This window comes from Hylobates moloch, unplaced genomic scaffold (assembly GCF_009828535.3).
Source record: "Hylobates moloch isolate HMO894 unplaced genomic scaffold, HMol_V3 SCAFFOLD_3, whole genome shotgun sequence".
In the NCBI taxonomy this organism is placed as follows: Eukaryota; Metazoa; Chordata; class Mammalia; order Primates; family Hylobatidae; genus Hylobates; species Hylobates moloch.
Genome location: NW_026652278.1, coordinates 39,034,280 through 39,056,345, shown reverse-complemented (window position 1 = coordinate 39,056,345; position 22,066 = coordinate 39,034,280). Strand labels below are relative to the sequence as shown.

Below are 22,066 nucleotides of genomic sequence, written 5' to 3'. Positions count from 1 at the left end.
TAATTTTTGTATTTTTAGTGGAGATGGGGTTTCACCGTGTTCACCAGGCTGGTCTCAAACTCCTGACCCAGGTGATTCACCCGCCTCGGCCTCCCAAAGTGCTGGGATTACAAGCATGAGCCACCGCACCTGGCCTCTAGTTATACTCTTCTTTATATTTTAAAATGTGAAAGTTAAATTATTATTGACTATAGTCACCCTGTTGTGCTACCAAATACTAGGTCTTATTATTTCTACTTTTTGTACTCATTATTTAAAATATTTTGTAATTTTTATTCATTTTTATTATTTCCCCTTTTGTATGGTGCTGATAACATCTCATTCTGAAAGTTGTGGGCTATAACTGAAACTTCAACCCTAAGAAATACAAATGCTACCTTTATATTTTTACTTTTAAAATTATTTGAGATAGATTCTTACAGTTTTTAAAAAAATAATAAATTCTGAAATGCTGCGGACAACTGTGAGTTTATCATTTGGTCTGGTCTGGGAAAATCTCAAGATATTTTCACCTTTTGAGATTTGATATTATTTATATAGGAAGTCAAAAGATAAGGTAAAGGAGTATATGGGGACAGTATTCCTTGGAAAAAAAAAGAATGTTTAATACTCATATTTTTTTGTTCATGTTTTAATTTTAGATTTTAACACCTTTCTTATTGAGAAGACTGAAGTCTGATGTTGCTCTTGAAGTTCCTCCTAAACGAGAAGTAGTCGTTTATGCTCCACTTTCAAAGAAGCAGGAGATCTTTTATACAGCCATTGTGAACCGTACAATTGCAAACATGTTTGGATCCAGTGAGGTATAGTGGTTTTGAAATGTACTGTAAATGAAACTTGACATATAAAATTTCTCTTTTTTCCCTTTTTTTTTGAGAGAAGATGTCGCTCTGTCGTCACCCAGGCTGTGGTGCAGTGGCACAATCACTGCTCACTGCAGCCTTTACCTGCCTGGCTAAATTTTTTGTATTTTTTTGTAGAGACTGACATTTTGCCATGTTTCCCAGGTTGGTCTCAGACTCCTGGGCTTAAGCAGTCCGCCCACCTTGGCCTCCCAAAGTGCTGGGATTACAGGTGTTAGCAATTGCGCCTGGCCTAAATTCCAGTTTTAATGTCCCCTTGTTCATTTTCAGGACTTGGGTGAATTTCTAACTGGAGTATAAGGCATAAGGCTAGTGGCAAAAGTTGTTTCCTAGTATCTGGAGTCCTGCTAAAATGTAAATGATAATCTTTGTATTACTTTACAGTCATCTGGAATACTTAACTAAAAATTTAGGCCGGGCGCGGTGGCTCATGCCTGTAATCCCAGCACTTTGGGAGGCTGAGGCGGGTGGATCACCTGAGGTCGGGAGTTCGAGACCAGCCTGACCAACATGGAGAAAACCCTGTCTCTACTAAAAACACAAAATTAGCCAGGCGTGGTGGTGCATGCCTGTAATCCTAGCTACTCAGGAAGGCTGAGGCAGGAGAATCACTTGAACCCGGGAGGCGGAGGTTGCGGTGAGCCGAGATTGCGCCTTTGCACTCCAGCCTGGGCAACAAGAGCGAAACTCCCTCTCAAAAAAAAAATAAATAAAATAAAAATTTATATTTCCGTACCGATTAACTCTAATCATGCTTTCTAGGGATGAACTTGGAAATACATTTTTAACAAGCACACAGTTATTTGAGAATCCCTGTACTAAGGACTTGGCAACTAGACTAATCTCCAGATATACAGATTGAGCATCCAAAATCTGAGTTGCTCCAGAATTTGAAACCGAGTGCTGATATGACACTAAAAGGAAATGCTTATTGGAGCATTTGTATTTTCCTGTTAGGGATGTTCAAGCTGTACAGTTTCCTTACAGAAGGTTATTGATAACCAAAAGGATTAATAATCAATTTGATGATTATTATTCATCACCCACCATATTATAGGAGATAGAGGTGGGATGTTATCATGTAACTGAAGGAGACCCTTAAGTTTTGTTTAACTGTCCAGATTTTTTATTGTACACTATGGACCTATATATTTTCTTTTCAAAATATTTATTGTCATGCATTTTTGAACAATGGAACCACCAGACTCTCTTCTCCCCCCCATCCCCCCATTTTTTTTTTGAGACAGTCTCGCTGTGTTGCCCAGGCTGGAGTGTAGTGGCACGATCTTGGCTCACTGCAAGGTCCGCCTCCCGGGTTCACGCCATTCTCCTGCCTCAGCCTCCCGAGTAGCTGGGACTACAGGCGCCCGCCACCATGCCTGGCTAATTTTTTCTATTTTTGAGTAGAGACGAGGTTTCACCGTGGTAGCCAGGATAGTCTCTATCTCCTGACCTTGTGATCTGCCCGCCTCGGCCTCTGAAAGTGCTGGGATTACAGGCTTGAACCACTGCACCCGGCCTCTTCTCCCTTTTTAATAATTAATTATAATTAAAGGAAGGGTCTAGCTATTTACAAATTTACATTATTTGTCTGTTAATGAGCAATTTCATAATGAGCAATTTCATGCAGTGTTACAGCAGTCTGAAGAAATATCCTCTGTAGTGCAAATTTCCGGAGCCATATTTCAACTTTAAGGTATTAAATCCTTTTGTGTAAGTTCAAAGTAGTTTTATACAGCCTTCATTTTTCCCTATTGAGATGAAGGCCCTCCTCTTACTTTCAGATATTGTCGTCTGTGTTAAAATTAAATTAATTTCCTACAACATTCGTATTTGTCTATAGATTGTCATTTTGTACATAAAATATGCCTTATTTTGTTTACATTTAGAACCTAAGGACATAGCTTTATAAACTGAATTTCTTTTAATTCATTCCCTTTTAGAAAGAAACAATTGAGTTAAGTCCTACTGGTCGACCAAAACGACGAACTAGAAAATCAATAAATTACAGCAAAATAGATGATTTCCCTAATGAATTGGAAAAATTGATCAGTCAAATACAGCCAGAGGTGGACCGAGAAAGGTTTGAATTCAAAAGTGAATTTAAGTATTCTTTAAACTGTGACCATTTTTTGCATTTCTCATATATGTGCATTATTTGTTTTGGTAGAGCTGTTGTGGAAGTGAATATCCCTGTAGAATCTGAAGTTAATCTGAAGCTGCAGAATATAATGATGCTACTTCGTAAATGTTGTAATCATCCGTATTTGATTGAGTATCCTATAGACCCTGTTACACAAGAGTTTAAGGTGAATACTGTTTAATTCTAATTTACTGTTTTGATTTCTATTACTTTTATATTGGTGGAAAGTGTTACTTTGTTTTGATTATAATTATTAAAAATAAGTATGGTGCTATTTGTCATGAAGATTGTAATCCTTCAGTAAGCTGAGACAGTCTTCTTTCTGAAATTTCAGAGAACCTTATCAGGGCTAGAAAAATGGTCACTTTCTATGAGCAACTAGTTTTTTTTTATTTTTTATTTTTTATAGAGACAGGGTCTTGCTATGTTTCTCAGGCTAGTCTCAAACTCCTGGTTTCTCAGGCAATCCTGCCTCAGCCTCCCAGAGTGCTAGGATTACAGGCAAGAGCCACCACACCTGGCCTCCATGCAGCTAATATTTTTATGTACATATTTTATGTGAACAGCTAAGAATTCTAAATTTGGTAATTGATTTGTACTCTGCATGTTTACTTGCTATATTTTAGAGAGTGGTCATCTTCACTATTTATCATTAATATTTGGCTTATTAAAATCAGCCTGGTTGCACATTGCTTAAAGATCAACAGGTAGCCATAGAATAAAACTAATTTTGATTTGGAGGTTTTCAAATTAAGTAAATGAAGTTGCTTTCTTGGGTAGTTGATAGAAAGATAGCATAATATTAATAGAAATAAATTCTTAGTAACACTCAATAACCATTGTTTCAAGGTAGTTTACAATAGGCTTTTCCACTCCTGGCAATATTGGCATTTTGGGCCAGATAATTCTTTCTTAGGAGGTAATGTTCTGTGCACTTAGGACATTTAGCAGCATCCCTGTCTTCTACCCATTAGATGCCACTAGTATTCACTTCCCTCAGTTATGACAACTAAAAAGTTTGCTGCCGCCACCAGATATACCCTGGGGATAGGTGGAGGGCAAAATTGTCCCCATTTGAGAGGCACTGCTTTACATCTTTAATTATTAGAGTAAGAAAGAAGACAAAACTTTCCCACTCAAAGTAGCTCTCTCATGAGGTAATTTTACCAGAAGGTGAAAAAGTCTTTCTCCACAATATTTAGATTACTTATCAGCTCCTGTATTTTCTCTTAATTTCTGGTAAGAATTCTAGCAGTAGTTTACATATACATTTAGTTGGAAATAACTCACTTACAAAGAATAAGCCTGAGTATGTACCCATTAAGTTTGACATAATTGTTCTCTTTCACAATGGCTTTGAGGGAGGAGTGTTGAGGTTAGATCAAAGTTGTATTTGTACTTTGTTTTTGTAAAATTGCTGGTTTTACATTCTAGAGTATGTCTTTGAGTAATAACTATCTTCTGATTTTACAAAGATTGAATAACAGGTCAGTTTTTAAGTTTTTTAAGTGACTTGGCTTTGAAAATTGAACTTTGCAAATGGCTTTTGTTTAAACAAAGTAAGTAACAGTTTTCTATTTTTTCTTCCTTCGCCCCTTCTTAAGATCGATGAAGAATTGGTAACAAATTCTGGGAAATTCTTGATTTTGGATCGAATGCTGCCAGAACTAAAAAAAAGAGGTCACAAGGTGGTACTTTTAATTGGAATTTTGGATTGTTCAATTATTTTTTTAATCTATCATTAGAAATATTAAGATATATTTAATTTCAGGTGCTGCTTTTTTCACAAATGACAAGCATGTTGGACATTTTGATGGATTACTGCCATCTCAGAGATTTCAACTTCAGCAGGCTTGATGGGTCCATGTCTTACTCAGAGAGAGAAAAAAATGTAAGACTGCTTATGTCATACATACCAAGCTATTGTTTTATAATTCCCATCTTGATTTCTGAAATAATATTCCAAATAGACCCACAAATTGATAAAAAGATAGAAATGACCAGAAACCCTGTGGTTTTACCAAAAACATTTTGATTTAGTACTAAGAAGTCTTAATTTTTGATTCGCAAATATATATATCTTCTGGCACAATCTTATTAATAATATCCTACTTAACCATCACTGTAAGAATATTGGGATAGCAGGAAATTTTTTGTCTTTTTGCCCTGTCCTCAACTTTCTATTATGAAAATATCAACTATATGGCAAAGTTGAAAAAAAAAAGCAACTGTAAATCCACCTACAACCTGCTGCTAACATTTGACTATACCTTTTTAAAAACACATTTCCTGTAATAGCAGCCTTGCTGTATCCATTCAGCATTTAATCCTGTTTTTTTGGTGCATTTAAAAATAAAATATAGATGATACTACCCTTTTCCGTAATGACTTCAGCATATTTTATCTTTTGGGGTAAAATTTACACATACTGAAACAAACAATGTATACATTTGCTGAATCTTTCTGACAAATGCATATGTAAATTTATACCTAACCCCTATTAAGATATAGAATGTTACCATCAGCCCAGAAAGTTTCCTGTGCCCCCTTCTAGTCAATCCTCCCTCCCACCCACCCCATATGTTAGATAACAACTACAATTTTTTCATCATTTTTTGATATTAGCTTTTCTTATTTAAACATTGTTGTGATACATGGTTTTTAACAAAATTAAGATCTCTTTAATATAGGTGCTTGGATGATAAAGGTAACAGCACAGGTTTTGTTAACGTAATTGTTTTATAGATCTGAATGATTTGTTTGGCCTCCTTTGCTTAAGTCTTTAATAGTTGTAATTGAAAACATTTTTCTCCTTCAGTCCTGTTGGTTAATTTAATTTAATCTGTTGTATTTACATCCTTTTTGCTTTTAGATGCACAGCTTCAACACAGATCCAGAGGTGTTTATCTTCTTAGTGAGTACACGAGCTGGTGGCCTGGGCATTAATCTGACTGCAGCAGATACAGTTATCATTTATGATAGTGATTGGGTAAGTTGGAAGTATAGCAAGGATTATGCTGATTATATTTCCATTTTGATTTTGTTTTTTTTTTTTTGAAATGGAGTCTCACTCTATCGCCCAGGCTGGAGTGCAATGGCACGATCTTGGCTCACTGCAACCTTTACCTCCTGGGTTCAAGTGATTCTCTTGCCTCAGCCTCCCGAGTAGCTGTGACTATAGGTGTGTGCCACGATGCCTGGCTAATTTTTGTGTTTCTAGTAGAGACGGGGTTTCACCATGTTGGCCAGGCTGTCTCGAATCCTGACCTCAGGTGATCCACCCACCTCGGCCTCCCAAAGTGCTGGCATTACAGGCTTGAGCCACCACACCCAGCCTCCATTCTGAATTTGTTTTCTTTTTTTTTTTTTTTTTTTTTTTTTTTGAGAAGGAGTTTCGCTCTTGTTGCCCAGGCTGGGATTAAGTGCTGAGATTACCAGCATGAGCCACCGCACCCGACCATTTTTAATTTTTAATGGTACATGTTACAAATTTACTTACCTATTTTGAAAAGATACCCATTTTCAGCTAAGTTATTTCTTCATAAAGTTTTTTGCAAGTAAAAATGGGAAATTTTTTTTTACTTTTGTTTTTAGTGACAGGGTCTCACTTTATCACCCAGGCCTGAGTGCAGTGGTACCATCATGGCTCAGTAGCCTTGACCTTTTGGATTCAAGTGATCCTCCCACCTCATCCTCTGGAGTAGCTGGGTCTATGGGTATGCTACCATGCCCACAAAAAATGTAAAAATTAGTGAGACCATGTCTTACTGTTTTGCCCAGGCTGGTCTTGAGCTTTTATCCTCGCATGATCCTCCTGCCTTGGCCTCCCAAAATGCTCAGATTATAGGAGTGAGTCATCGTGCCCAGCCTGAAATGTTTTCTTTAGGGTATTTAAACTTTTTTGTTAATATTTTCAAGGATCTGTGGAATGATAATTTTGTCTATGAAGCCACTCTGGAAGTTTGAATTAAGACACCACTATTTAAAAGTTCCTGGCTAGATCATTCATGTTGACTTTATCCATATGAGTTTATGTTCATTTTAACCTAATACCGTTAAATGTTATTTTTCTTTTTAACTTTAAGAACCCCCAGTCGGATCTTCAGGCCCAGGACAGATGTCATAGAATTGGTCAGACAAAGCCAGTTGTTGTTTATCGCCTTGTTACAGCAAATACTATTGATCAGAAAATTGTAGAAAGAGCAGCTGCTAAAAGGAAACTGGAAAAGTTGATCATCCATAAAAGTAAATAACACTTATGTAGTGCTTTATTGTTTAAATTGTGCATTGTGTGTTGTGGATTTTGTTTTTATTTTCTTTATAAAATGTTACAGCCTGGGCCGGGTTCTGTGTTTCACACCTGTAATCCCAGTACTTTGGGATGCCAAGGCGGGTGGATCACAAGGTCAGGAGGTCACGAGGTCAGGAGTTTGAGACCAGGCTGGCCAAGATGGTGAAACCGCATCCCTACTAACAATACAAAAATTAGCAGGGTGTGGTGGCAGACGCCTCTAATCCCAGCTACTGGGGAAGCTGAGGCAGGAGAATCACTTGAACCTGGGAGGAGGAGGTTGCAGTGAGCCGAGATCGTGCCACTGCACTCTAGCCTGGGTGACAGAACAAGAATCTGTCTCAAAAAAAAAAAAAAAAAAAATTACAGCCTGATATGACAGGATTTAAATAAGCAGTGGGGAATTTGGAAGCCTAAACTAAGTTGGTCACCATAGGCGAAGAAAGAATGTTAGTGAGTATGTAGATATGTAGATGAAGAGCAGATGGGCAGAGAAAAGAGGTCAAGGATAATTACGTGTTCCTGATAAGAGATTGGCTTGCTAAAAGTTTTAAGATAAGTATTTTGCAAGTTCCATGTATTAAATATTAAAATATTAAGTGTATTTAAGTGTTATAAAAAATCTATTTATTTATTGAACCTACTGTTTCACAGAATATTTCACTGCAGAATGCCCTTTTTATAGTTTTGGACACTTTTTTTTTTCCTTTTTCATTTCCTTATCATAACCAGATGGGTTTCAACAATGCTTTTTAATCTAGAAAAAATTCTGAGGAGGTGGGGAACTGACATAGGTGAAAAAGTTTTGTTCCTGAGATTTAGAGAAGTTCTACTTCTATCCATTCATCATAAAATTTTCCTTGAATAAATTGCTTAATAGCTACCTGAAGAAATGTTGAAAATTATTTATGTAAATCATCAAGCCTAGAGAAATGGGAACATGATAATGTTAATGTGAAAAATAATGTTGGAAATCACTAATAATTTATACCCCTTTTCCACTTGTAAATACTTTCTCTGAGTTTTGAGGTAAGAGTGTATTAAGGTTTAGACAAAATTAATTTGGTGAAACATTTAGATTGTAATTGGAACTTGCATTGGGGAAAAAGCATAATTTTTTTTTAAGAGACCGTTTAACTTTTTTACCCAGGTTGTTCTCGAACACCTGGACTCAAGTGATCCTCCTGCCTTAGCCTCTTCAAGTGTTTTAGTTATAGGTGTGAGCCACTGTGCTCAGCCCTATTTTCGATTTTTTAGTAGATTAATTTTGTAGAAAATTTTGAAGGGATTTTTTTAAATGCTGACATTTTTCAGTTGAGTTATTACATACATATAGCAAAATGCACAGATCTTAAATGTACAGGTTAATGAAGTTTGACCAGATGTATGTACTCCTATGTAACTATCATCCAGATCAAGGTAGCATTTTCATCATCCAAGAAATTTTCTTTGTTCACCCTTTCCAGTAATTCCTATGCTCCCCTTACCATCTACCATCACTAGGAAGCATATCCAGTATTCTGATTTTTGTCACATTGATGAGTCTTTTTTTTGTTTAGCTGTTTTGTTGAATATATTTTTTCAGAGTCATCTGTGTTGTTTTTAGTAGAATTTTTTTCTTTTAATTGGTGAATAGTTTGTTTTTTCCATTCTCCTGTTGGTCGACATTTAAATTATTTCTAGATTCTGGTTATTATGAATAAGTTGGTCCTGTACAAATCTTTGTGGAAATAATGCCTTTTTTGGTCCTTGATCTTAGGGAGGGTGCGTGTTTAGCTACTGGAAACTACCAACCTTTTCCAAAGTGGACATACCATTTTCCACTCCTACCAGTGAAGCCTGAGCGTTTCATTTGCTTTTATTTTTTATCAACACTTGTTTTTTGCTGTCCTTCTTAATGCAAGCCATTGTGATTGGTTTGTAATATGTTGTATTGTAGTTTTAAAAGGAATTTTAATGTTTTTAATTTCTCATTTTTTTTTTTAGATCATTTCAAAGGTGGTCAGTCTGGATTAAATCTGTCTAAGAATTTCTTAGATCCTAAGGAATTAATGGAATTATTAAAATCTAGAGATTATGAAAGGTGAGTTTTTAATTTTAGAAAGATTTAATTTGTAGCTTTGAATTATTCACATAGACTTGAATATTTTGTTTTCTATAGGGAAATAAAAGGATCAAGAGAGAAGGTCATTAGTGATAAAGATCTAGAGTTGTTGTTAGATCGAAGTGATCTTATTGGTAAGTATCATGCTTTTTTTAAATGGAAGCTTCAAAACATACACATAATTAGCATAATGTAATGAACCTCTTGTGCAATTCATTCAGTCACACGTATCCAATCTTATTTTATTGTCATTTTTCTTCTCAGAGTATTAAAATCAAATCTCAGACATGACATTTTGCCCATAAATGTCATTATCTTTAACTTCTTCCATAATTCAGATATTTTCTGTAAACTGGTAAATAACACTTGTAAATATATTCAAGTTCCTATCTTAGTTAAGAATACCAGTGCTTTGTTCTCATATTTTTCGTCATACCAGGAGGCACATCATGTCTGGATTTCTTATTTCCAGTGAGCTAAGATTAATCAAGATAATGTTATAAAGTGTCTTGTCAGCCTTCATCCTTTATTTAACATGATGATTTATTTTATTTTTTTGGAGACAGAGTCTTGCTCTGTTGCCCAGGCTGGAGTGCGCTGACACGATCTCAGCTCACTGCAACCTCAGCCTCCTAGGTTCAAGGGATTCTCCTGCCTCAGCCTCCCTAGTAGCTAGTATTACAGTCGCCTGCCACCACGCCTGGCTAGTTTTTGTATCTTTAGTAGAGACAAGGTTTCGCCATGTTGGCCAGGCTGGTCTTGAACTCCTGACCTCAGGTGATCTGCCCACCCCAGCCTCCCAAAGCGCTGGGATTACAGGCATGAGCCACTGCGCCAAGCCTAACGTGATGATTTTTAGTATCCCTTGAAAATGGTTGATTAGAACCATTATATTGAAAAATGGTGATTTTTCTTGTTCTGTCATTCTTTTATTAGCTGGGTTATTTAAGAACTTTCCCTTACAGTTTCCCTGAGAGAGAAGAGAGGCAGGATATATTGATTCTTTTTTTTATCAGTTTTTAGAATACCACCTTATGATCTGATGCCTACATTGATGACCATGAATTATTTTGAAAACAAAAATAATATTCTGTACTTCATAATTTGCTAATTATTTTACAACATATTACTGTCGTCTAGGCTATTGATTATTTATCTATTGCACCTGTATGGTGGAGATACTGTATAATCTTCTTTTCCCAATTGTATTCCGTGACATTTTGGTCTTTTGAAATTGGTGATGGCGGTAACATTCATATCACGGATACAGGCAGAAACTACAAACCCGAGTCTTTGTTTTTAACAAAAAAGCGTCTTGTTTTGTATTCCTGGCTAGAATGCAGGAGTGCGACTGTAGCTCTTTGCAGCCTAAAAGTCCTGGGCTCAAGGGATCCTCCAGCCTCAGCCTTTGGAGTAAGCTGGGATTATAGGCATGAGCCATTGTGCCTCGGTTTTTGTTTTTTTTTGAGACCCAATTGTTACTTACCTGGGTGGCACTGGCTACAGTGTCATGATACCTTATTTTCAAATATGTTGTTCATTTTAAAATTCAATTCTATGTTTTATTGAATCAAAATAAAATATATGTGGTTGGAAGTTTTTTTTTTTTTTTAATCAGATGTATTTTCCAAACATTTTCTTCTACTCTGGCCTGTCTCTTCACTTTCTTAGTATCTTCTGAAGAGCAAAAGTTTTAAATTTTAATAAATTCCAGTTTTAACAAATTTTTTCTGTCACTCATGATTTTTGTGTCATCTCTAACTACCCTTTGCCTAATTCAAGGTGTTGATATTTTCTTTTAATAGTCTTATAGTTTTTGCTCTTACATTTAGGTCTGTGATCTATTTTCAATGAATTTTCATCTTTTTGCATGTCAATATTCATTTGTTAAAAAGATGATCCTTTTTCTATTGGATTGCCTTGTCATCCTTGATGAAAATCATTTGATCATAAATATAAGGGTTTATTTCTGTATTCTCAATTCTGTGCCATTGATCTCTGTGGTGTTCCTATGCCAGTATCGCACTGATTTAATTAAGGTAGCTTTATGGGAAGTGTACTTTCTCTAGTTTCGTTCTTTTTCAAGATTGTTTTAGATATTTTGGATTATTTGCATGTATATTTAAATTTTAACTTTGAAATAGTTTAGGGAGAAATACGAGAAATACAGCATCATGGTCACCTCTTAACTATATTAAAAAATAACATTATATGAGGCATGTAAGGACTGTTTAACATCTGATAATATAATTCATATTAATTAAATAATGGAGAACTAGATGATCACCTAATTAGATACCAAAAACCAACTTGCCGTAATATCATAATCATCTTCATAATTTTTTTTGATTTGAGACAAAGTCTCGTTCTGTCACCGAGGCTGGAGTTCAGTGGTATGATCATGGCTCACTGCAGCTTAACCTGCTGGGCTCAATCAATCCCCACACCTCAGCCTCCCAAGTTGCTGGGACTGCAGGTGTGATTACTACACCCTGCTAATTCTGTTTTGTGTATTTTGTAGAGACATGGGTTTGCCATGTTGCTCAAGTTGGTCTCACACTCCTGGGGTCAAGTGATCTGTCTGCCTCGTCCTCCTAAAGTGCTGGCATTATCGAAATTGCTTTTATTTGCAAGTGGTCTGGTTTGATTATCTTCATAGGAAGTCCAAGGAAATCCAGAGTCTTTTAAAATAGAATTTAAGAAGATTGCTTATTAATAATATGTGTAACAGCAATAATTGTTTAATAATGGTTTTTACAACAGCTACAAAATTAACATGCCTACAATTAAAGTTTAACAATGTTTAACACGTTTATATAAGGACAGAATTATGAAACATTGAAGGACGCTAATAGACTGAGTAAACATACAGATTTAGCTGTATTTGTGGATATGAATGGTTACTACAAAGTGTAAGTCAGTGTTCCCCAAAACTAACTTATATTCTTGAATTTTTCTTCTAATTAAAATCCCAGAATGGTGGCCGGGTGTGGTGGCTCACGCCTTTAATCCTAGCACTTTGGGAGGCTGAGGCAGGTGGATTGCCTGAGCTCAGGAGTTCGAGACCAGCCTGGGCAACACGGTGAAACCCTGTCTCTACTAAAATAGAAAAAATTAGCCGGGCATGGAGGCATGTGCCTGTAATCCCAGCTACTTGGAAGGCTGAGGCAGGAGAATTGCTAGAACCCGGCAGGTGGAGGTTGCAGTGAATGGAGATTGTGCCACTGCGCTCCAGCCTGGGCAACAGAGCGAGACTCTGTCTCTTAAAAAAAAAAAAAAAATCCCAGAATGACTTTTTGTAAAACAGGCTGTTGTTAAAATTTATATGAAAGAGTAGTGAAGGGCCAGAACCAAGACACTTTTGAAGCACAAGATATTCTATACCAGGTATAAAGTCTTATTAAAAATTGAAAAGTCATAATAAGATGGTAGAATTAGCACATGGTGTGATATATTGGCTAGAAGTACAATATGGTAAATCTAGAAAGACAACTTTCATGAAAAGCTAATAAATGTCAAATGGAACTTCAAACCACTGATAGGAAATTCCTATTAATCAGTAGATGATCTGGGGAAATAGTAATTAATAGGAGAAAAAATTAACTTAGCTTCTCCTCACCTCACACTGCACTTACAAACTTCAGATAAATTAACAATCCATGTGTTCAAAACCTAAATATTAAAGGTAGAATTTTAACCTAAAAAGACAGGAAAATATATTTATGATCTTAGAATTAGAATTCTTTATAATACAGAAATCACAAATTATATGATAGGTTTCATAGATTTTAATTACATTAATAGGAAAGACTACTATAAGACAGATGACACCATAAAGAGATAAGAGACAAACCACAAATAATATTTGCAACATATAACAGGAAGTGTTTAGGATATGCAAGTAAATAAAAGTTGATAATAAAAACGGATAATATAAGAGCAGGCTATTACCAAGAGAGAAAGAAATGTCTGATGAACAGACAAGGATGATTAGAAATCAGTAATACAAATTAAAATCAGATTTCATTTCACAGCTGTCATGCTGATAAAAATTTAGGAGACTACATATTGTCATTGATTCAAAATGTTTCTCAAGGTAAGCTTTTTGTGGTGTGTTTTCAGCTTTTAAACGAACCATAATTGGGCCTCTTTTTAAAACATTTCTGACAACATGATTCAGATTGATGTTATTTATTGCTGTTTGACTTGTTTATCTTACCTTAAATTCAGCAAAAGAGATTTTGACTAGCAAACTGATGCTTTAAATTGTATGCTCCCAAGAGTCTGATTCCTAGTTGTTGTATTAAGAATAGTGTACCTTTTTGCTTTCACTGCTATTAAATCTTGGTGATTAAGGAAGAGAGTGCCCTATATTACTGTGAGTTTTATAATTTTGGACAGATGACTCACTTCTCATAACATCATCTTGGATGTTTCTTTTTTTTTATTATTATACTTTAGGTTTTAGGGTACATGTGCACAATGTGCAGGTTTGTTACATATGTATCCATGTGCCATGTTGGTGTGCTGCACCCATTAACTCGTCATTTACATTAGGTATATCTCCTAATGCTATCCCTCCCCCCTTCCCCCGGATGTTTCTTTTACGATTTCTTCTTCTTATACTTCTAAAATGTACCTGTTTTAATATTTTTCCCTTAGATCAAATGAATGCTTCAGGACCAATTAAAGAGAAGATGGGGATATTCAAGATATTAGAAAATTCTGAAGATTCCAGTCCTGAATGTTTGTTTTAAACTGGAGCTCAAGAATAGCTTTTAAAAGTTCTTGTTTACGTCTAGTGATTTCCCTGTATTGGGTTTGAAATACTGATTGTCCACTTCACCTTTTTTATTATGTCAGTTGACATGTAACTAGTACCATGCGTACTTAAATAGATGGTAATTTTCTGAGCCTTACCAAGAACAAAGAAGTATCCATATTAAGTTTAGATTTTCAGTTAATTTTTGAGACTGAGTAGTATTCTTGGATACAGGCTGATGTGTACTTAACCACTTCCAGATTTATACAGTCTTCCTGTGGAAGTTTAGTAAATGTCTTTTTCCCTCCTTTCTTCTAGTAATGCAGTTCATGGGCTTTAGGTACTTCAGTTATGAAGTAGGCTTTTCATGGGGAGAGATTGGGATTATGCTCTCTGTTGTTTAAGAAATTGTTTGATTTTAGAGTCTATTTCTATGAGATAGTTTACCAAATAAATATTCCTTATAAGATGATCTCATTAAATTATTTCTTCAGGAATAGCTTAGGTGCAATAATAGCAAAAGACTTGGCTGTTGGTAGGATTTGGTTATTTTGTTTTCTCGGTTTCATTCACTAGTACTATAGGAGTGTGTCATATAGAGATCTCAGGTGGACGTTGTGTTAGCACAAGAGAAGTTTCTAAATGAAACTTTAGGGTCTTGAGAAATGACTAGAAATTGAAATGGTTGTGTATCATGCAAAACAAGACAGACCCTGAAAATTTATAGTAGTGGGTTAACTAGAACCAAATATAAGAGAATAGGCCTTAGGAATATGTAAGTAATGCAGAATCTGTGATAGAACAGCATAAAGGCCAAAAGGGGCACAATTTAGACCCTGTGTGAAAGGATATCAGACAATGAGGAAGAGAAATCCTGAATGTACCCTGGAGAGGGGACGTACTCCATAAGCCATACATTTCTGTGTTAGTGTTTATTTCATGGAAAAATACTGCTGTTGCCATGTATATTCAAATGCAGATCAGATGATCTGTTTAGGATAATGGAACCGTCACTTAAGAAAAACTTAATTTTTTTTTCCTGTGTCCTGTTGGCACAGGTCTTTTCTTTTTTTTTTTTGAGACGGAGTCTCGCTCTGTCACCCAGGCTGGAGTGCAGTGGCGCGATCTCGGCTCACTGCAAGCTCCACCTCCCGGGTTCCCACCATTCTCCTGCCTCAGCCTCTCTGGGTAGCTGGGACTACAGGCGCCCGCCACCACGCCCGGCTAATTTTTTGTATTTTTAGTAGAGACGGGGTTTCACCGTGGTCTCGATCTCCTGACCTCGTGATCCGCCCGCCTCGGCCTCCCAGAGTGCTGGGATTACAGGTGTGAGCCACCGTGCCCAGCCAGGTCTTTTCTTTTAAATTTTTATTTTAATCGTTTTGGGGTACAGGTGGGTTTTAGTTACATGGGTAAGTTCTTTGGTGGTGAAGAAAAACTTCAGATAGAACATTTGGTTAAATAAAACACTATAGAGCAGGTTTATTTGTTTTTTAAGTCAAAATGTTAACCCATCACATAAGCATGCTGACCTAGGCTTACTTGAAACTCGTGATCTTGTCCTTAGTGACCCAGTCTTTCCTGTTACATTGTCCTAAATGACTGGTTTCATAGTTTTACTCTGTCATTGCACGTCTCATATCTCCTCCCTCTCATTTTACTCCCTATTGCCCTGAGAAAATAGATGCAATCAGAAAAGAATCTTTAAAAGTTGTCACCGTTGCATCTGTAAACCTAGCATCTGTGCCCATCTGTCCCCATCTGCCCTTTATTATATACTGTGGATATATTGTTTGCCCTAGCTTGAGCCAATTGCAATGTCTCATTTCTTTTATAGCAAAACTCCTTGAAAAAGAGTTCTATTATAGCAAAACTCCTTGTCTGTATTCATTGTTTTTAGTTTGTTCTGTTTTTTTCTGAACCAATTCCAATCAGATATTCATTTCCATTGGAGCTGGTTTTTTTTTTAAGGTCTCGTGACGTCAGTGACCTCATTTTACTTGATCTATTAGCAGCATTTCATACAGTTGTTGACTCTTCTCCATTAAACTTTATTTGGCTTCTAGCAAATATATTTGCCTGCTTTTTCTTCCTATTTCTGTGACTCTTTTCTCAGTTTCCTTTGCTGTTTCCTTTTCTATCCTCTAAACATTGGAATATCCTAAGCCTAGTTTGGGATTCCCTTGATGGTCTTCGTTTCTTTAATAGGAACTGTGCTGATGACTCAAATTTATATCTCCAGCCAGAACCTTTCTCCTAAATTCCAGATTCACATATCCGACTGTTTACTAGGTGCTTAATAACTATATTTGTACTTTTCATCTTGTTTAATCCAAATTTGCTTCTTTTGCATTTTCCTTAGTTCAGTAAGTGACAAGTTTATTCTTCCAGTTGTTTAAACCACAAATCTTTCTTCTCTTCTTTCCCTCATATTTCATGTCTGATTCTAAAGGAAATCTTGTTGTCTGTACTTTTTCTTTCTTTCTTTTTTTTTTTCTTTTTTTTGAGTCTCGCGCTGTCGCCCAGGCTGGAGTGCAGTGGTGCAATCTCAGCTGACTGCAATCTCTGCGTCCCAGGTTCAAGCGATTCTCCTACCTCAGCCTCCTGAGCAGCTGGGGTTACAGGCTCATGCCACCATGCCTGGCTAATTTTTATATTTTTAGTAGAGACTGGGTTTCACCATGTTGGTAAGGCTGGTCTCCGACTCCTGACCTTGTGATCTGCCCGCCTGGGCCTCCCAAAGTGCTGGGATTACAGGTGTGAGCCACCACATCTGGCTTTTTTTTTTTTGTAATAACAGTTTCACTTTGTCACCCGGTCTGAAGTACAGTGGCGTGATCTTGGCTCACTGCAACGTCTGCCCCCCGGATTTAAGTGATTCTCATTCCTCGGCCTCCCGAGTAGCTGGGACTAGAGGTGTGTGCCACCACGCCTGGCTAATTTTCTTATTTTTGGTAGAAACATGGTTTCACCATGTTGGCCAGGCTGGTCTTGAACTCCTCACCTCAAGTGATCATCTGCCTTGGACTAAGTGCTGGCATTACAGGCCTGAGCCACTGCGCCCAGCCTACTTTATAAAAGTCGTCATGTCTCCGCGCCCCCCCGCACCCCGCATAGTCTGTTTCATTTGATTTTTCCCTTAGTTTAGTGTTTTATTTTGATGTTTCTTCAAATGCTTTGGGATCATTTACTGTTCCTCATATTTAAGAGCAAATGCTTAAAAATTCTTAGAAATACCTTCTTGAAAAGCCTGCATTCCTACCACCTCTCACCACTTCAACATGAAATAATGATCCCTTACATCTTTTTAGTGTAGTTACATAATTTTTGATTGGCTTAATAGTTACTTTTATTATGGCTGTGTAAGTATTACTAAAGCTTTAGATAAGCCATGGAATATGCTGTGATTTTATTTTCTTTCTTGTACAGCTTTTTTTTCTCCCTGAAGTTAATACTTAACTGTTTTTTTACCTACCAGTAATTTATATCTAATCTCTCTGGAAGTATAAGCCTCTCAGTATATTAAAACAGATCTCATGATTCAGTAATAAACCTCCCCCTCCAAATATATCCCATCACCTCTACTCCCTGGAACATTCTTTTACATTCTTCTAGTTTGGACTGTAGAACTGATTCCATCTGAAACGTTCCTTTACCATCCTCCTGGGTATTCCTGTTGGCTGTTTCATGTTTTGGAACTACTGTTTACTGTGTCTTGTGTCTCCCTTTTTTTTTTTTTTTTCTCCTTTAAGACAATTTCACTCTTATTGCTCAGGCTGGAGTGCAATGGCTCGATCTCGGCTCACTGCAAACTCTGCCTCCCGGGTTCAAGCTATTCTCCTGCCTCAGCCTCCTGAGTAGCTAGAATTACAAGCACCCACCACCATGCCCAGCTAATTTTTGTATTTTTAGTAGGGACAGAGTTTTTCACCATGTTGGCCAGGCTGGTCTCAAACTCCTGACCTCAGGTGATCCACCCTCCTCGGCCTCCCAAAGTGTTGGTATTACAGGTGTGAGCCACCGCACCTGGCTGGATCTCACTTTTTTTCCTCCTTGGTTTACTCCCTCATTTTGATGGATTATGTTGTCTTGTGTTTTCCTGAGAAAAGGATTCAAGGGAAATGAATTTTTTGAGAACTCGCATATCTGGCTGTATTTTTGTTGGATTCTTTGATGGATAGTTCTAGTTTGGGATTTTAGAGTAGGGATTATTATCTTGTCAGAATTTCGAAAGTTGTTGTGTTGTCTCAGAACTTCCAGTGTTGTGGGAGAGAAAATTAATGATACTTTTTTTTTTTTTTTTTTTTACGACAGGGTCTCATTCTGTCACCCAGGCATGAATACAGCTCGCTGCAGCCTTGACCTCCCGGGCTCAAGTGATCCTCCTGCCAGCCACCAATTTAGTTTAGACCACAGCCATGCACCAAATGCCCTGCTAAATTTTTAATTTTTTGTGGAGACAGGGTCTCACCATGTTGCCCAGGCTGGTCCTGAACTCCTGGGCTCCAGCAATTCCCCCCGGCTTGGCCTCCCAAAGGGCTGGGATTACAGGTGTGAGCTCCTGCACCTGGCCCGAATGCCACTTTGATTTCCAGTCTGTTGAAGGTGGAGTGAACCTGCCTTTTGTTAATGTGAGCTTCTAGTGTTTCTTTGTCTTTTGTATTCTAAATTAGTAACACAATGATGTGTCTTGGTATGGGTCTTTTTTTTTTTTTCATTTTTTAAAGAGACTCCCGCTATGTTGCACAGACTTGATTTGAATTCCTTGTTTCAAGTTATCTTCCCCCCTCTGTCACTCAAGTAATGTGGACTACACTCATGTGACACCATGCCCATCTTTATGTTGTGTATCTTATTTTTGTTTTGTTTTACTCTTGAATCAGCTCAGTCTGAAAATCTGTCTTTTAATTCACGGGAATTTTTTAGAATGATTTCTTGGAGGGTTTTGTCTTTTGAATGTGTGGTCCCTTCTCTGCCTAGAACTTTTTTTTTTCTTTTTTTTTTTTTAATGAGACATGGTCTTGCTGTTGTCCAGATTGGAGAGCAGTGGTGTAGTCATAGCTCACTACATTCTTGAATTTCTGGGCTCAAGCCATCTTCCCATCTCAGCTTTCAGAATATCTGTGGCTACTGGCATGTGACACTATGCCCAGATAATTAAAAAAAATTTCTTGAGACAGGGTCTTGCTATGTTGCCCAGGCTCTTCCTGAATTCCTGTCCTCAGAGGATCCTCCTATGTTTGCTTCCCAAAGCATTGGTATTGTATGTATGAGCCACCACCACTAGCACTTCTGCCTAGAACTTGTAACAGAATTTCTTTCCCCCATCTGAATAGTCTGTTTCATTAAATGGTTCTTCCCTTTTTAAAGTTTAGTCTGTCTTTTATTTTGATGCTTCTTCAAATGCCTTGGGATCATTTACTGTTTCTCAAATTTAAGAGCTAGAAGAAATCTCTCTAAGCTCCATGCATGAGGGTTCTCAACAGGTGGATTTTACTCCAGTGTGATTTCACTAGACCATTTACTTGAGGGTCACCCAACTGTCAGTATATGTATATGAGAGAGAATATGTACATATATATCTGAGAGAAATTGTCTAATCACTTGTCCTGTGTGAGTATATGTACTTTGCCAGTTTTCTTTTGGGGTGAGGAGTAGGGACAGTGTATTAGAGATTTTACTGTTCAAAATGTAGACTTCCTCAGTTTTCAGTAAAATACTGTACCCTGTCTATATGTGGATTCCCCTATTCCAGACTGATTCACCCTTTTCATGGAGTTAATCGTGACATTTCTTCCATTGTGAGGGGGAGTGGTAATCACTTTACAGGGAGGTATGGGGCCATGGTGTTTAACTCTTCTTTCAACCACTTCTGGGTTTTTTAGTGAAAACCTCTATCTAACACTGATACTTTCATTTCTCTTGTCTATTGAGTCAATTAACACTGATTCATTTATTTTTCAGTTCCCAAAATCTTGCTTTGCCATTGCTTCTATTTTATTATCTGGGGGTGTTTAACACCTGTTTCATTTTTTACAGTCATTTTAGTTTCTGGATTTTAGTAAGGGACAGAGGGGAATAGATGGACTCATTTCATGATATAGAAACAAATACTCCCTGTCTTGTCTTGCATGAAAAATTATTCTTAAACCAGGCCTTGTCTTTGAGAACCTGATCAAAGTATAAAAAATACTTCTTAGCTTTGTTTCTTTAGTGAGTCACTATTCCATATTTTGAAGGTGTTAAGAGGTATGGTAAAGGTGGTACTTGAACATTTCCAAGCAAACATGTGTGATGAAATCTTTCATCAATGTCTTAGCAATGGTATATGATTTTTTTCGTCTTAGCAACTTGAGGTAAGTTTTTTTTTTTGTCTTGTTTTTTTGAGATGGAGTCTTGCTCTGTCACCCAGGCTAGAGTGTAGTGGCGCGATCTTAGCTCACTGCAACCTCTGCCTCCGAGCGGGGTCCAGTGATTCTCCTGCCTCAGCCTCCTGGGTAGTTGGGATTACAGGTGCACGCCACCACACCCGACTGATTTTTGTATTTTTAGTAGAGACAGGGTTTCACCATCTTGGCCTGGCTGGTCCCGAACTCCTGATTTCAGGTGATCCGCCCACCTCGGCCTCCCAAAGTGCTGAGATTACAAGCGTGAGCCACTGTGTGTGGCCTGAGGTAAGATTTTATAAGAAGCCTACAAAGCCCTAATTTTTACATTAAGAACATGAAGTGCTTCTGATAGTTTTAAGTTCCGTAGTCTTTATTTCAAAGAATTACTTCGTTCTGAATTTCTATTTAAATTAGTCTAGAATATGTTTATAAATTTATTTACATTTGGTTGAAATGTATTCTTAAAATTTCTTCCAGTTTCCAGTTTCAGGATAAACGAGATCTAAAGACGGTATTAACTTGTTCATAATTTTTCCTATTGTCCTTTTTAGAAATCTTACAAATCTTGTATCCTTTAGCCTAATGAATCTATAGATTGGCCCTGCAAGCATGTCACTGGATCTTTTATGTCTTCCTGAGTCTTAGCACTTTAAATTCCTCTATATCCTTCACTGTCTTTCTTACAGCACCCTAAAAGAGTAGGATGTGAACTGTTGCTCTTCTCTAAGGTATTTTAGGACATTTTTTAAATAATACATGAGTGGTTGTCATGCTAAATATTCTCTACCACAACTCATACAATTAAAGTGGTCAAAGAAAGGTTTCTTTTTTTACTTTAAAACGAAATGTTATTTGTAAAATAGTATAGTCATAACACAAATATGGCAGTTTTTTAGTTTTTTTTTTTCTTTTTCTTTTTTTGTGAGACGACTTCTCGCTCTGTCATCTAGGCAGTAGTGTGATTATAATTCACTGCAGCCTCCAACTCCTGGGCTTGAGGGATCCTCCCACTGAGCCTTCTGAGCAACTGGGACTGCAAACGTGTGCCAGTACTCCTGGCTAAATTTTAAATTTTTTTGTAGAGTTTAGGTGTTTTTTAAAATTTTTTTAAAGACTTGTTTGCAAACTGTTGCCCAGGCAGCTCCAACTTCTGGCCTCAAGCAATCTTCCTGCCTTGGCCTCCCAATTGCATAACGTACCACACCCAGCCCACAATTTTCTTTCAGTACAATACAAAAATCTTGTAAGCGCTAGCTTGATTTTTTTTGTCTGTATCTACCTCTTTTTTTTTTTTTTTTTTTTTTTTGAGATGGAGTTTCGCTCTTGTTGCCTAGGCTGGACTGCAATGGCGCAATCTTGGCTCACTGCAACTTCTGCCTCCCAGGTTCAAGCGATTCTCCTGCCTCTTCTCAGTAGGTGGGATTACAGGCATGTGCCACCATGCCTGGCGAGTTTTGTATTTTTAGTAGAGACGAGGTTTCTCCATGTTGGTCAGGCTGGTCTCGAACTCCTGA

At 37.2% G+C, this 22,066-nt stretch overlaps 1 protein-coding gene across 5 annotated transcripts in view; it reads left to right on the top strand.

Moving 5' to 3' along the window:
- Positions 1-21,823, top strand: part of HELLS (helicase, lymphoid specific) — a 61,860-nt gene extending 40,037 nt beyond the window's left edge. For 3 of the 5 annotated variants that reach the window (XM_058436197.1, XM_058436196.1, XM_058436198.1), the window contains 11 exons: positions 642-803; positions 2,807-2,946; positions 3,034-3,172; positions 4,611-4,694; positions 4,778-4,897; positions 5,879-5,995; positions 7,092-7,251; positions 9,284-9,380; positions 9,459-9,535; positions 14,064-14,147; positions 18,478-21,823. In XM_058436197.1, coding sequence (XP_058292180.1) covers positions 642-803; positions 2,807-2,946; positions 3,034-3,172; positions 4,611-4,694; positions 4,778-4,897; positions 5,879-5,995; positions 7,092-7,251; positions 9,284-9,380; positions 9,459-9,535; positions 14,064-14,147; positions 18,478-18,503 — 1,206 coding nt within the window. In that variant the 3' untranslated portion in view covers positions 18,504-21,823. Of the gene's footprint in view, positions 1-641; positions 804-2,806; positions 2,947-3,033; positions 3,173-4,610; positions 4,695-4,777; positions 4,898-5,878; positions 5,996-7,091; positions 7,252-9,283; positions 9,381-9,458; positions 9,536-14,063; positions 14,636-18,477 lie in introns of those variants that run through there. The other 2 variants (XM_032136385.2, XM_032136375.2) reach the window with 1 other exon arrangement.
- Positions 21,824-22,066: the final 243 nt, after the last annotated feature.